Source organism: Cherax quadricarinatus, chromosome 22 (genome assembly GCF_038502225.1).
Source record: "Cherax quadricarinatus isolate ZL_2023a chromosome 22, ASM3850222v1, whole genome shotgun sequence".
Classification (NCBI taxonomy): Eukaryota; Metazoa; Arthropoda; class Malacostraca; order Decapoda; family Parastacidae; genus Cherax; species Cherax quadricarinatus.
Genome location: NC_091313.1, coordinates 24561916 through 24576178, shown reverse-complemented (window position 1 = coordinate 24576178; position 14263 = coordinate 24561916). Strand labels below are relative to the sequence as shown.

At 37.2% G+C, this 14263-nt stretch overlaps 1 protein-coding gene across 1 annotated transcript in view; it reads right to left on the bottom strand.

The window, feature by feature from the left end:
• Positions 1–11142, bottom strand: part of LOC128689695 (hemolymph clottable protein-like) — a 55339-nt gene extending 44197 nt beyond the window's left edge. Inside the window, exons 1-8 of the mRNA XM_070087560.1 lie at positions 10986–11142; positions 7910–8067; positions 7081–7224; positions 6771–6863; positions 4320–4405; positions 3140–3244; positions 1572–1785; positions 652–822 (exon numbers count right to left, since the gene is read on the bottom strand). Of these exons, the coding sequence (XP_069943661.1) occupies positions 652–822; positions 1572–1785; positions 3140–3244; positions 4320–4405; positions 6771–6863; positions 7081–7224; positions 7910–8067; positions 10986–11016 (1002 nt within the window). The 5' untranslated portion in view covers positions 11017–11142. The remainder of the gene's footprint in view (positions 1–651; positions 823–1571; positions 1786–3139; positions 3245–4319; positions 4406–6770; positions 6864–7080; positions 7225–7909; positions 8068–10985) is intronic.
• Positions 11143–14263: the final 3121 nt, after the last annotated feature.

The window sequence follows — 14263 nt, the reverse complement described above, 5'->3', positions numbered from 1 at the left end:
AATTACCAGCAGGCAATATACACTATACAATACTCTCGCATGTTGATAAATTAGACACATGTGCAACTCTTGGGTATCTTTACTGAGGAAACGTTTCGCCACACAGTGGCTTCATCAGTCCATACGTAGGAGAAACTTGAAGAACAGGAGAAGAATGAGGTAATCAGTCCCTCAACCTTGAGTCGATGTGTTCAGTCCATCAATCTTGAATAGAATTTCCTCAATAAAGATACCCAAGAGTTGCACTTGTGTCTAATTTATCAACATGTCGGTTCTCTGAACCATTCATCTACAAATACTCTCGCATAAACAGGCCTCTGCACACTAGGGCCTTACAAATAAACATGAGAACACTTAAACACAAACACCTATAATATACACTAAAAAAAGCTTACCAAAATTACTCAAAATACCGCCCAAACATGATGACTTTACCCCCGTCACCACCCGTCTGGTACTGATCTAAACACACCTCTCATCTGCTCCTGTCCTGGCCACTGCCTGACTGACAGAAATAAAACGCGTTCGCTTTCAGGGAATAATACACGTCCGCTTTCAGTATACTACACGGAAAATGACATTATATATGGAGCGTTATTTTATATACGTACCTACATATTTTTCTACAGTACTCCGTAACAGCCACATTACCTGGTTGGTGAAGGTTGTGATATGTTCTTCAGAAACACTGCTTGTGAACGCACTAATAGAACCCTCGATGAGGGCGTACTCGATACGTATGTCTCTATGATTACCACGGAGGAGGTAGGAGGCGATGGAGGTACGACGGATGCTGTGGTCAGTATTCGTGTTACCGTGGATCTGCAAATGAAAATAATAATAATAATAATAATAATAATAATAATAATATTAATAATAATAATCCTGCTGTTACTACCGGTGCTACTATAATAAAAAAACTACTGCTGCATCTCCTACAGTGATATTGTTACTTAAGATAAACTGTAACTAATTGAATCTACAACGATGACGAGTAAGAAAAATGAACCGGCCCAGTAATAACTCATATAAGTTATCCCAGATAAATGATAGTCATTTTTTTTACTACTAGATAGTTGACATCACGGCTAGTCGAAAACTGGTTGAAGTACCGAGAGGTAGGAATACAACAAGAAGCTACAAAACACGCTTCAATTGAAAAATTTCTCTCTGAATGAGCTTTATCAAACCCTACCTTGATAAAGCTTTACACCTAACGAATGTTTCTTCCAGCAAAGGCTTGATCCGCAATTTTTTTTCTTGGATTAGTCAAAAAGTGTGGATAAACATCATAGAATCCATACATATGAAGAACCCATTTGCTTCACAAGTACTTTGATATATCCGCTTTGAAATACTCTTAGCATTATAAAGGAAATTCCGAATATTTGTAGTAAGATACCAGTAAATGCCGACAACTAGAGGGGTAGGAGACACGAATGCATACATTTAGAACATCTTAACTGACGACGTTTCGACCCTGGGATCCTGATCAAGGTTCCAGTAGAGATGTCTTAAGTGTGTGCATTCATATCCACATCACCTTTCGAAGTACTGAAGGAGGTCCTTACCTCCCATTTGACAAGATCCTCACAGGAATCGAAATCGACAGTTCTTGACAGGTACCAGAGTGTGTTGTCGATTCGATCAGGCGTTGTTAACTTTTCAGGCGATGGCGTCTTTGTGCTTGTTTTTGTGCCTGTCGTCTTCGTGCCTGATGTTTTCGTGCCTGTCGTCTTTGTGGTTTTAGAAGTGGTCTTGGAAGGAACCTTTGATGATGTATAACTGTAAAAAAATATATAAAATTAGTTAATCGTCATATCAGGCAAAGCGGACACTCACCAGCTCAGTTTAACGACTATTTCACAATTTGTTTCTGAAATAATGTGCAGATGGGATGTATACAGAGGGTGTCTCTATCAGTGTATTTACAAGGAGAACTGCGTATGTCTATATATAACACAAGAAGTATCTTTCAATGTACTTACACCCTGAGTTGGGTGTCTCAGTGTATGTGCTCCTTGACGTGTGTATCTGTGTAAATACACTTTGAAGTGATATATATCTTAGTGTCAATTCCTCCATGGTATATATCTTTCAGTATACATTAACTGAAGTGTATCACGCAGTGTATATACAATAGGACGTGTGTATCATTCAGAGTATATCCAATAAGAGATTACTTTAATCTCTGTCTATTTGGATAAAAGTGTTCTGGTGTAAGTGTACAGCTGATTTTCGACACATGGTACTCGTAAACTAGCTGAAGAAAAAGATGAGATTTAGAGCTTTTTCTTTAAAGATGACAGGAACTGTCAGTTTCCTCCACAGAGCAAGAACTGTTCACAGAACACATCGGAACACACAACAACTCACTAATGACAGTGAAACGGCATCGCTAGACCGCAATGAATCCAGCGTATCGGGCTGTGTCGAGTTCTACACAAGAGCGAAGCGTTCTGCTACAATATTACTAATTTAAAGAGATTCCCTTATCTTATTCTGCTGCAAATTATTAAACTCCATCAACGTTTCGGCATCAATGCAATTGATTCTAAAGACTTTACATAAATGGTGGAGCACAGTATTCTCAGTAGTAGTACCAGTTACCAGTAACCAGTGTACCAGTAGATGACTCACTACCAACCGTCTGCGTGAATCACTGACTGATTATTCATATTGCTGCTGACCATAGCAGGATTTCAAACACCCGTCACCCGTAGGCACTTTGAGAGTCACTCGAAGTTAGGGAGCAGAGAGAGGCAGGTCGGCTGTTGGCGCTTCCCATACTTCCCTGTTATATATTATACGTACTACCAGCCTACGTGAGTATTTTTACCCATCCACGTATCGAAAACCCACTTGACAGTATTATTATTATTATTAACACCAGTAATTACTGACTATCTGTACAATCTATTTCTAAAACCTCTTTCATTTCTTGACTCTAACATTTGCCACATTTGAAGTCGGGGCTCGAGTAATACCAACATTCACTTGAGATTCCGAGGATAGCATTTCAACGAGATTTTATTGCATTCTAAATTGCCTGAGGCAATGTTAACATCATCAAAGGACTGAACACTTCAAGATGCAAGATAATCTTAATGAGGAAGAAATTCTACAGTATGAAACTCACCTTCCCAAATCTTGTTCATCTCGCTGGACGTCTTGCTCTACCTCTGTATCCCTCTCCCTGTTCTCCCTAGCCGCCTCTTCCTCAGGCACACGGAAAAGTGAGTACCTGGTGGTGTAGATACAAGAATTCATGAGACATATATGTCAATATGTATTCCAGCAGTTATCTGCTGAAAATTCATCCCTCGTTCCTCAAAAATATTTTATTATTTTTTTTAATCAAGTTGGCCGTCTCCCACCGAGGCAGGGTGACCCAAAAAGAAAGAAAATCCCCGAAAAGAAAATACTTTCATCATCATTCAACACTTTCCCCTCACTCACACATAATCACTGTTTTTGCAGAGGTGCTCAGAACACAACAGTTTAGAAGCATATACGCATAAAAATACACAACATATCCCTCCAAACTGCTAATATCCCGAAACCCCTCCTTTAAAGTGCAGGCATTGTACTTCCCATTTCCAGGACTCAAGTCCGGCTATATAAAAATAACCGGTTTCCCTGAATCCCTTCACTAAATATTACCCTGCTCACACTCCAACAGATCGTCAAGTTCCATATACCATTCGTCTCCATTCACTCCTGTCGAATATACTCACGCACGCTTGGTGGAAGTCCAAGCCCCTCGCCCACAAAACCTCCCTTACCCCTTCCTTCCAACCTTTTCGAGGACGACCCCTACCCCGCCTTCCTTCCCCTACAGATTTAAATGCTCCCCATGTCATTATTATTATTATTATTATTATTATTATTATTATTATTATTATTATTATTATTATTATTATTATTATTATTAGCAGTAGTAGTAGTAGTAGTAGTAGTAGAAGCAGCAGCAGTAGTAGTAGTAGTAGTAGTAGTAGTAGTAGTAGTAGTAGTAGTAGTAGTAGTAGTGGCAGTAATAGAAATAGTAGTAGTACATATAGGAACAGTAGTAGTAGTAGTAGAAGTGGTAGTATTAGTAATAGCAGTAGCAACGGTAGTGCTAAAAAATTGGTAATAATGACAGTAACTGTAGTAGCCGCAACAGTAGTACTAGTATTAATAGTAGTAATATTATTAGTCTCAAGTTGATGATGTCTTTTTTACAGTAATAGTAGCAGTAGTAGCATCAGTATTAATACAGCAGTAGTAGAAGTCATAGCAGAAGTATTAGCACAGTGAATGTAGTAATAGCAACTTACCAACTGAAACAGTCTCCATGTATGCTGTCTTCCTTCACACTAAAAGTTGACTTGGCAAAGATGTCAACATTCCTGCGAATGGTGCCCTGAGAGACAACACCACAATTAATGTTACCTCACTTTATGAATTTGTTTAAGTCAGGTTTAGTCCGAAAATATAAATCTTAATGTCAGTGTTAATAAAAAAAAATTGTCATTCTGTAAAACAATTTTTTTTGTGGTTTATTTTGTATCTTGTATCTCTTGTTCGCAATTTTTTAATAATATATATATATATATATATATATATATATATATATATATATATATATATATATATATATATATATATATATATATATATATATATATATATGTCGTGCCGAATAAGCAGAACTTGCGATCTTGGCTTAAATAGCAACGCTCATCTTGCCATATAGGACAAGTGAAATTTTGTGTATGCAATAATTTCGCCAAAATCATTCTGAACCTTACGAAAAAAATATATTTCACTGTGTTTGTTTAGTATTAAATTATTGTAAACAAAGCTAAAATATATTTAGTTGGGTTAGGCTAAAATAAATTGTTCTTGTTATAATAAGGTTAGGTAAGTTTTCTAAGTTCCTTTAGGTGCAAAATTATAAATTTTTACATCAACATTAATGAAAAAAATATATCTTTAAACGTATAAGAGAAAATTTTAGAATGGAATTTATTTTAAATGAGTTCTTGTTAATTGACCAGTTTTACATATTCGGCACGACATATATATATATATATATATATATATATATATATATATATATATATATATATATATATATATATGTCGTGCCGAATAGGCAGAACTTGCGATCTTGGCTTAAATAGCAACGCTCATCTTGCCATATAGGACAAGCGAAAATTTGTGTATGGAATAATTTCGCCAAAATCTTTCTGAATCTGACGAAAAAGATATATTTCGTTGTGTTTTTTTATTATTAAATTATTGTAAACTTATATAAAATATATTTAGTAGGATTAGGCTAAAATAAATTGTTCTTGTTATAATAAGGTTAGGTAAGTTTTCTAAGATTCTTTTGGTGCAAAATTATAAATTTTTACATTAATATTAATGAAAAAAATATATCTTTAAACGTACAAGAGAAAATTTTAGAAAAGACTTTATTTTAAATGAGTTCTTGCTAATTGATCAGTTTTACATATTCGGCACGACATATATATTTATATTTATATACATATATATATATATAAATATATATATATATATATATATGTATATGTATATATATATGTATATATATATATATATATATATATATATATATATATATGTATATATGTATATGTATATATATATATATGTATATATTATTACATAATATGGCACAGAAGATTTAAGAGATACATTGTTGATATAAAGGTGGCATATACGGTACATGTTGCTATGTGTGTATCACCGATTATAAGGCGAAAATCTCATCCAGCTCCTCAGAGCTGGGGCGTGTGCCCAAAATGCAGCATGCATTACCCCTTTGAACAGCCGCACTGAGCCGCTGGAACAGAAAACTAGCTGCCCTGGGATCCCTAGTTACCCTGATGAGTCTTTTTCCCAACTCCTTAAGGAAATTAGATGCACTCTTTCCCCATGAGCCAAGGGTCTCTGAGCCTATGGGAACAAACATATAATGATGGGCAAGTTCTCCATATTTTCTAGACTTTTGGGACTCCCTAAAGCTGGCAGCTGCCCCTCCTTCCTCCCTGGTGTATTGGAGATAGGTATCAGTATATATATATATATATATATATATATATATATATATATATATATATATATATGTCGTGCCGAATAGGCAGAACTTGCGATCTTGGCTTAAATAGCAACGTTCATCTTGCCATATAGGACAAGTGAAAATTTGTGTATGCAATAATTTCGCCAAAATCATTCTGAACCTAACGACAAAAATATATTTCACTGTGTTTGTTTAGTATTAAATTATTGTAAACAAATCTAAAATATATTTAGTTAGGCTAGGCTAAAATAAATTGCTCTTGTTATAATAAGGTTAGGTAAGTTTTCTAAGTTCCTATTGGTGCAAAATTATAAATTTTTACATCAACATTAATGAAAAAAAAATATCTTTAAACATATAAGATAAAATTTTAGAAAGGACTTAATTTTAAATGAGTTCTTGCTAATTGACCAGTTTTACATATTCGGCACGACATATATATATATATATATATATATATATATATATATATATATATATATATATATATATATATATATATATATATATATATATATATATATATATATATATATATATATATATGCGTATGTGTGCACGGTTATTCTAAAGCAAGCCTAGGTTCAATTAGGTTAAATTTTTTTTACTCGGTACACGGTTAAAAGTCAGGTCTTTGTTGTAAAGGACACATCTGACAGAGGTTGTATTGGTCACTCACCAAGATGGGAGGGATCCCGAAGATCCTCACAATTGACTTCTTGATGTTGGTGATCCACACGGGCTCCTCGGGCAGCTTCAGACATTCTTTATCCTGCATGGGAAGAACAAAGAAGCTTATATTTGAAGTTTTGATGTCATTTGCTGTACTTTTTATTTGTCATTTTTCGTATGTTTGCTGGTCTCTCTCTCTCTTTCTCTCTCTCTCACTCTCTCTCTCTCTCTCTCTCTCTCTCTCTTTCTCTTTCTCTTTCTCTTTCTCTTTCTCTCTCTCTCTCTCTCTCTCTCTCTCTCTCCCTCTCTTTACTCACCGGATGGTCACCAACATGGTACTCAAAGGGTTTCTCCAGCAGTTCTTTGCCCTCCACCAGAGGATGGTAATGTATGGGGAGAGGAGCACGAGTATGGTCACATTCCAGTACGTCGTGGTATTCTCCAACTCCGATGTTGTCCAGCTGTAAAGACATGAAATTATTGCTTGGTGTTCATACCTCCAAGAAGTCACGCGATCTGATCACCTGGAAGATTGTCTCAGGCTTTCCCTTTAAGATTGTCTCAAACATTCTTTCCCTGGAAGATTGTTTCCCTCTTTCCTAGGAATACTGTATCACATCGCCTGCCTCACACACATCGATGAACGTCTCATATTTTTTTCCCTATGGAATTATTTTCTCCCCAGTTTTTTTCTCTTGAAAGAACGTGTCACATCCTCTGCCATTTTTTTTTATTTTCAGGAAAATATCACATCATCTGTACCACTTATAAAAATGTCTGACAACACTCAGACAACCCTCTCACCTTTGGAAAGATACCTGATAACACTGTGACAATACTTTCGCATTCTTAACATATGTGTTGTATCCACAGTTATATTATGATACCGTTCCACACTTTCTGCCCCATGAAGAAAGGCCTCTTTGCCTGTCTGAAAGAGAGTATCAATATCTCCCATCATTCTCAGCTCTGGAATCGTCATACACCTCTAGCCACTTGAAAGAATATCTAATATAATGTACTCACCTGCAAGATTGTCTTTTTACCTCCCTAGTTGGAAGAATGTATCCCATCATTTTTCTCCTTGGTAGAGTGTCTCACGCAAATTGCCCTATCTTTACAGAATGTCTCTCATTAGTTACTCACCTTGAAAAATATCTTGTGATCTCCGGTCACCTGGACGGTAACATCAGCCTGGAGACCTGCTCCAGCGAACTGGTGCAAAAGGCTTGGAATACCGGAGGCAACCCTTCCGCTGTACCGGTACTTGTACTCCAGGTTAGGACGCAAGCCCCAGCAAGCTCCTGTGAATATACACAACAGATATTTCAACACGCTGACATCTTTATCAATAATCATAAAAAAGAGCAAAATGGCTAACACATTTAAGTGGCACAGCCACTTATAGATGGAGGGAAGAGAGAGCTAATGGGCCTAAGGCCTCCCTCCCCACCATATGAAAATACTTTATTTTCGATTAATGACCAATTTTCATTGTATTAAATTGACCAAGAGAAAAAGGTTTAAGAAATTTCATGTGTATAATGAGAATCATATGTTTTTAAAACGATTTCATGTTTTTTCAGGAATCTTATGATTTTTAACATTCCCCTCCCAAGATTGAAAGACTTGCGTAAGACCTTCAAGACTGAAATCCTTGGGCAAGCCCTCCAAGACTGAAATTCTGAAGTAAACTGCTACTTTGTAATCACAATAGGCTTGCAAGAACATAGAAATAATTATAGCATTATTATACGTTAAACAAAAGTCTCATAACCTCCAATAACCGCAACGAAGCTTCCCAACAGTTCCAGAATTATTATGAAATTGCGTGACAGTCTGACTGGAACACTGACACCATTGTAAACGTAAGAACGTAAGAAAAGAGAGCATCGAAGTTGGTCTACTGAACAAGCTAGTCAACTGGTTAGCCAAGAATGATCCTCAAGGCATCCGAGTTAGCACTTATGAAAGTGCAGCACTTCATCTGGCCTTAGGGTACTGTGTAGCACATACGAATTTAGCACTTTTCCATGAATTTGCTGTACTACTACTAATACTACTACTCTACTTCTAATAATAATAATAATTAAATATCTTCATTATGTCGCAAGGAGATAAACAATATATAAAGAGTAAGTAACAGTCAGGTGAAGTACACATGAAGAGTAACAGTCAGGTGAAGTGCAAGTGGGGAACACTTAGGTCACACCAATTTCCGAGCGTTCATTTTTTTTTTTCACAAGAGATTCAGCTAAATTGTACAAACCGATGTTCTGGTTGCAGTTGTTGAGAATAGTGATTAGTGTTGATTTAATGGGTATTCTTTGGCAACAAGTCGTCCGCTAATCCAGTTTATCAAGTGCTTGTTGGATTTTCGCTTTTCTGTTTTCGCCTCCCATTGAGTTTTAATTATCACACAATAAGTATTGTAACTATTTATTGTCAAATATTAGTTGCCTGCTTATATAGAGGCTTTAGGATATATAGTCCAAGGGTGTCTTAATTTTTATGAACACCCATGTTGTAATAATTATACTTAATAATAATTTTTATATAGTTCACACATAATTTCTCAGTGTTAATGGCCAAAATTTTTTTCTTATAATTTAACAACTATATATTTACATGTGTGAGTTTGGGGAGCTGAGAAGGTGGGCACTGAAGGAGAGACAGTGATGTGACCCACCGTTCCTAAAGTCCCACCTGTCTCCGAGATATAACTTATATAAGTAAATGTAATCCGCTTAGATGTGCCAGAGTTCTCCCCAGTTATATGGAATGTTAATTCATTATTGTTCCTGTGAAATTCACCCACATAATTTCTCACAGGGAAAAAAATTTATGCCAGAGATTACTTTTATCATCGTTCTTGTTCTTTTCGGTGTATATTGTATGTCCAACTTAAATTAAATTAGGACTTATAAACTATGTATAGCTTTTTAGTAGAAGCTCAAAACTCTGTTGCATATAATTCTCGGTATAAATTTAGGTAAGCTAAGTAGTTTTATTGCAAACACTTGAGGACTGCTGCTTTGGCTTCAGATTTCCACTAACCATTTGTTGTGGTCAAGCTCTGTATTGTTTACTAGTGTTGTTGTTATTTTTTCTCCAGGACTAGGATTCCACACTTATCCAATTTAAACAGCAACCTTCACTTTTCTGACCACAATATTAACTTATCCAAATCCTTCCTTAAGTCTCTCAAGCTGATGAGATTCAATAACCAAATTATGTTTATCAAAATGACTTCGAATTACGTCCTACATTAAATTTTTATCGTAAAGATTATTGCAGTTGTTTGCCAGTTATTAATTGTAATTGTTATTATTATTATTATTATTATTATTATTATTATTATTATTATTATTATTATTATTATTATTATTACTGATTTTTCATAGGGAAGCACTGAGAGAGTAAGGAAAATACAGTTCCAGTTTCCTGGTTTAGGAGCCCTTCATTGACCTTAATGCAACCCTCCCTTGAAGGATGTCCACTGTAGAGATCAAGCTGATGGGGACGGTGATTCGTAGGGACTCATCCCACCTCACCAATTTCGTTTATGCAGACTGGGAGCAATAATGATCCAAACACTAATTCCTGTGGAGCTCTACATGAATCATAATTTATATTGCATGTTAGCCAGTGTGACATCCGTGAGCTGTATTTTCTTCTACAGTTCAGTGCTCTGCCAATTTATTTAACCGCTTCCTTGAGGAACCTGTCAACAGCCTTACTGAGGTCATGGTAAAGAACACTAAAATCTTTGTCTTAATCCATAGTCACAAATATCTTATCGAGAAACATTGTCATATAATATGTTGGGATAGAACGAGTCCTTATAAAACAGCATTGAAAAACAGTGATGATGCAGATTAAGGAAAAAAGTTCGGATTATTAACCCAAGATAACCAAGCAGTGTGGCATATTTTCTCCGGTTCTCTTCCCAAGCGTAAATACCAGTCACAACAGTCGACTAATTCCTAAGTACGTATTTACTGCTAGGGCAAATGGTGCAGTAGGTTTATGGCAAAGCTGGGCAATAAGTCTCAACTCGAACCCAGATCCTTTCGGTTGGGAACCGAAAGCACTGCTGATGAGCTACGGGTCACCTGAACGATTAAATTAAGCTCGTATGCGGAAGAGACCTCAAGGATAGGCTGAGGTATTTCGAAATTTTATCGGCATGTGAATTCTGAATGATTCTTGGATCACTTACCTAACAGCATAAGGAGGATCACTCCCTTCATGATGACGGAAGCAGTGATGATGTCCTGGTGGTGGGCCGGTATTGAGAGACGGAAAGCCGGTGTGGTGAGATGAACGGCCGGTGTGGTGAGAGGCCCGGCCGGTGCAGCGGAGTGAGGCTGGGTTCACAGCCAGTTCTTATATAACCTTCTAGTTCTAGTGCCAAGGTCTAGGACGCTGGTACCAGAGATCGCGGGCACTAAGGTCAAGCGTGCCACCTCCAGCATTCAAAACATTTATTTACTAATCATTTCAAACTGTAATGATTTTTTCCTTTTATATTATGTCATCGTTAGTTAAATGAAGTACTCGCCTCTTGATCTTTTTTTTAAAAATTGTTAAAAATTATCCAAACAAATTAATGTAAAGAGAGGCATGAGTAAGTATAAACGTCTCGTCACCGGCGAATGCTACGCATTTTAAGATAAATAAAAAATGATTTACTTAAGTTGCTGTGAGTTATATTTCCTGGACGGCATCTGTGTACAAAATACATGTGAATAAAAGTGCGTGTTGCAAGTTACCTTCATTTCTTCAAGACAAAGACACGCTGAAAATACGTACGTTAATACCTGTTCACGAAAGCTTAATAGTTCATAATCTGTTCACCACCTGTCAAGAATACTTCAATTCCTTAAAAAAAAAAATTAAAATAACCTTTCATCGTATATACACCGAGAGACATACACCTTTCGGTGCATATCCTCTGTAAATGAATATTACTAGGGCCGAGCTTAGATAAACTTGTAGGTCCATCTCGTAAAACAGCCAACTGAATGTATTTGTACAAATTAACCGAAAATAATAAAGCCGCCGAATAATACAAGAGATGTTGAATTATTTGTTGTGTATACGTTGTGTCCTCAAACATTTCCAGACGTCAGAACGTGACAACTCCATAATCGATTGTCATTTTATATATTATTATCCTAAAGAATTTGTAACGTTCTCAGTAATAACCAACAAAGAGAGAGAAAAACAGAAAATTAATTGGTCTGTATATTTCGACCCCCTGCTGGAGAACTTTTCTGTTGAAATGGACCCCAGAAAGGAGATCGAAATATACAGACCAATTAATCTTCTGATTTTCTGTCCTCGTGTGGGTTACTGATTACTGACAAGTATTCGTTACACTTTGGTTAGTTATTCAATTTATGACACGCTTTTGACCCCTCCAGGAACATGCTAATGCCAGCGGGCCACCAGAACACATTATTCACAAGTCTTACCAACTTTCTACACTGAGATATACATACCTCTCAAGGTACACATCGTGCATGATTAAAAAATTTATTATTTATAAGGGAAGCAAATAAGATAAATGCGTCACAATCGTCCTGTCGAGGCGGGTGGTAACAGTGAGTGTTGTCGCCAGGCAGAGCCAGCGTACCATGAGTACTCATGTACAACCCCACTGTTGACAGTGGGATTGTTTGTTTTTCCCTCAGCTACCCGCCTCACCCCATCCCTTCAACAGTGATCTCACTGCGTTTCAGTTCCTCGGAGCTGATGATATAGAAAAAAATACGTTTTCTTCAAGAAAGGCGAAAATGTTCCTAATAATAACTTGAGATCAAAACCACTGCAGTAGGCCTAGTGGCACACACTTGACAGGTCATACGCATTAACCAAATCAGTTCACTTATCTACTTGTCGAGCCTATCTTTAAAGCTGCCCAAAGCACACGTTTTAATGACCTTAAGTGGCCGTTTGTTCCACTCCTCTGATTGTTTTACAACTCAGCTCCTGTTAAACTACAGGCTTTTCTATATCTTTTCTACATCTGATTTCTTCTAGTTTTGATACATTGGTGGTTTGGTTTTTCAGCACCTTATTTATATCCTTTATGTTAATGACTAACTCTCATATGTTTACTTCAATATATTTATTTTCGAGAGTCGTTTCCCACTAACACACAGCGACCCAAAAACAAGATACAGTCACAAGAACTTGCTTTCTTTCTGTCTTTCAAAAAGGAAGAAGACATTACGATTCAACGATAAACCAACAAATAACATCCCACCTCAACTCACCGGGATGAGGAGCCTTATTTCCAACTTCCAAAACTCAAGTTCTCCTAACTGGTTACACGAATCCTTTCACAGTTGCAAAAAATGCTCATACTCCAGCAACACGTTAAATTCTATAAAAAAAAAATCACTGGCCGTCTCCGATTTAAAACGCTTACACCTGCCTGTTGTAGATGTATTACAACCTAGGATTTCAAAGGGCCTGTTATCCCAGGTGTAATGGGAGCAAATAAACACAGCAGAAAAAGTTTAGACTTATATTATCCTTCACCAATTATAACAGCAATATGTACACTATGTACAGTGATAAATATAGTGCACTCCACGGTAAGCAAGGCAGAAATAGAAGCCACAAGATAGCAGACCGTGCTTCAACCAGCTCTAGAGTGGGAATGACAAGGGCAGACAGGAGAGCGGTATCCACATAACCTCTGAGATTGTCAATCCCACCTTCTTATTGGCTAGAACCTGGTCACTAGTTGAACGATGGGGCCCCATCATCAACTCTTAGCAACCTGGTTCGCTGGTTGGGGGAGATAGCCTGTAAATGAGGGTGTGTCCATGCGCCGAATAAAGGTTACGTACTCTTTGCATGCCACAAGATGTTTAAATCCCTATCCCTCATACGTCCTTCACATCCTCCAAACCCTTCCTTGCTCGGTCATCTAAACGCTCCAACTACCTCAGATATATGAAATACATAGATCTCAAACAAGCTGTCAATTTCCCAGCCTAGTCTTCGCTACAATATTTAAGGTCTATGCCTCATACCCATACAAAAGTTTGATACCTCTGATACCTTTGCTGGGTCTCGAGAGTTTTCTTACTCCACCAGCCAGGCAGTAGAGTAGAGGTGCAAAGACGATGTCATCAGTCCATCATCCTCGAAGATATAGTTCTGAGGTGGTCAGTCACTCGGCCTGTAGAATAATTTCGGAATAAAGAACTGTTGTATATGCGTCTTATCAACTTGTCGGTGTTGCATACCATTATCAGTGCTTGCTGGTTGCTTGATCAGCCAGGCAGTTGCTGTTGGCGGCGCGCTGGCCTACATATCCATCACAGTCTGGTACTTATCTAGATTCGCTTTTGCAGGTCACTGCCTTCGCTGCCCGGCCCCAGACTAGGCTCCCTAGTCGCTGGCCTGATCGATCAAGCTGTTGGTGCTTGTCGCCGTAGTCCAACGTACGTCATGGAATGGAAGTGACATGAATGCAGA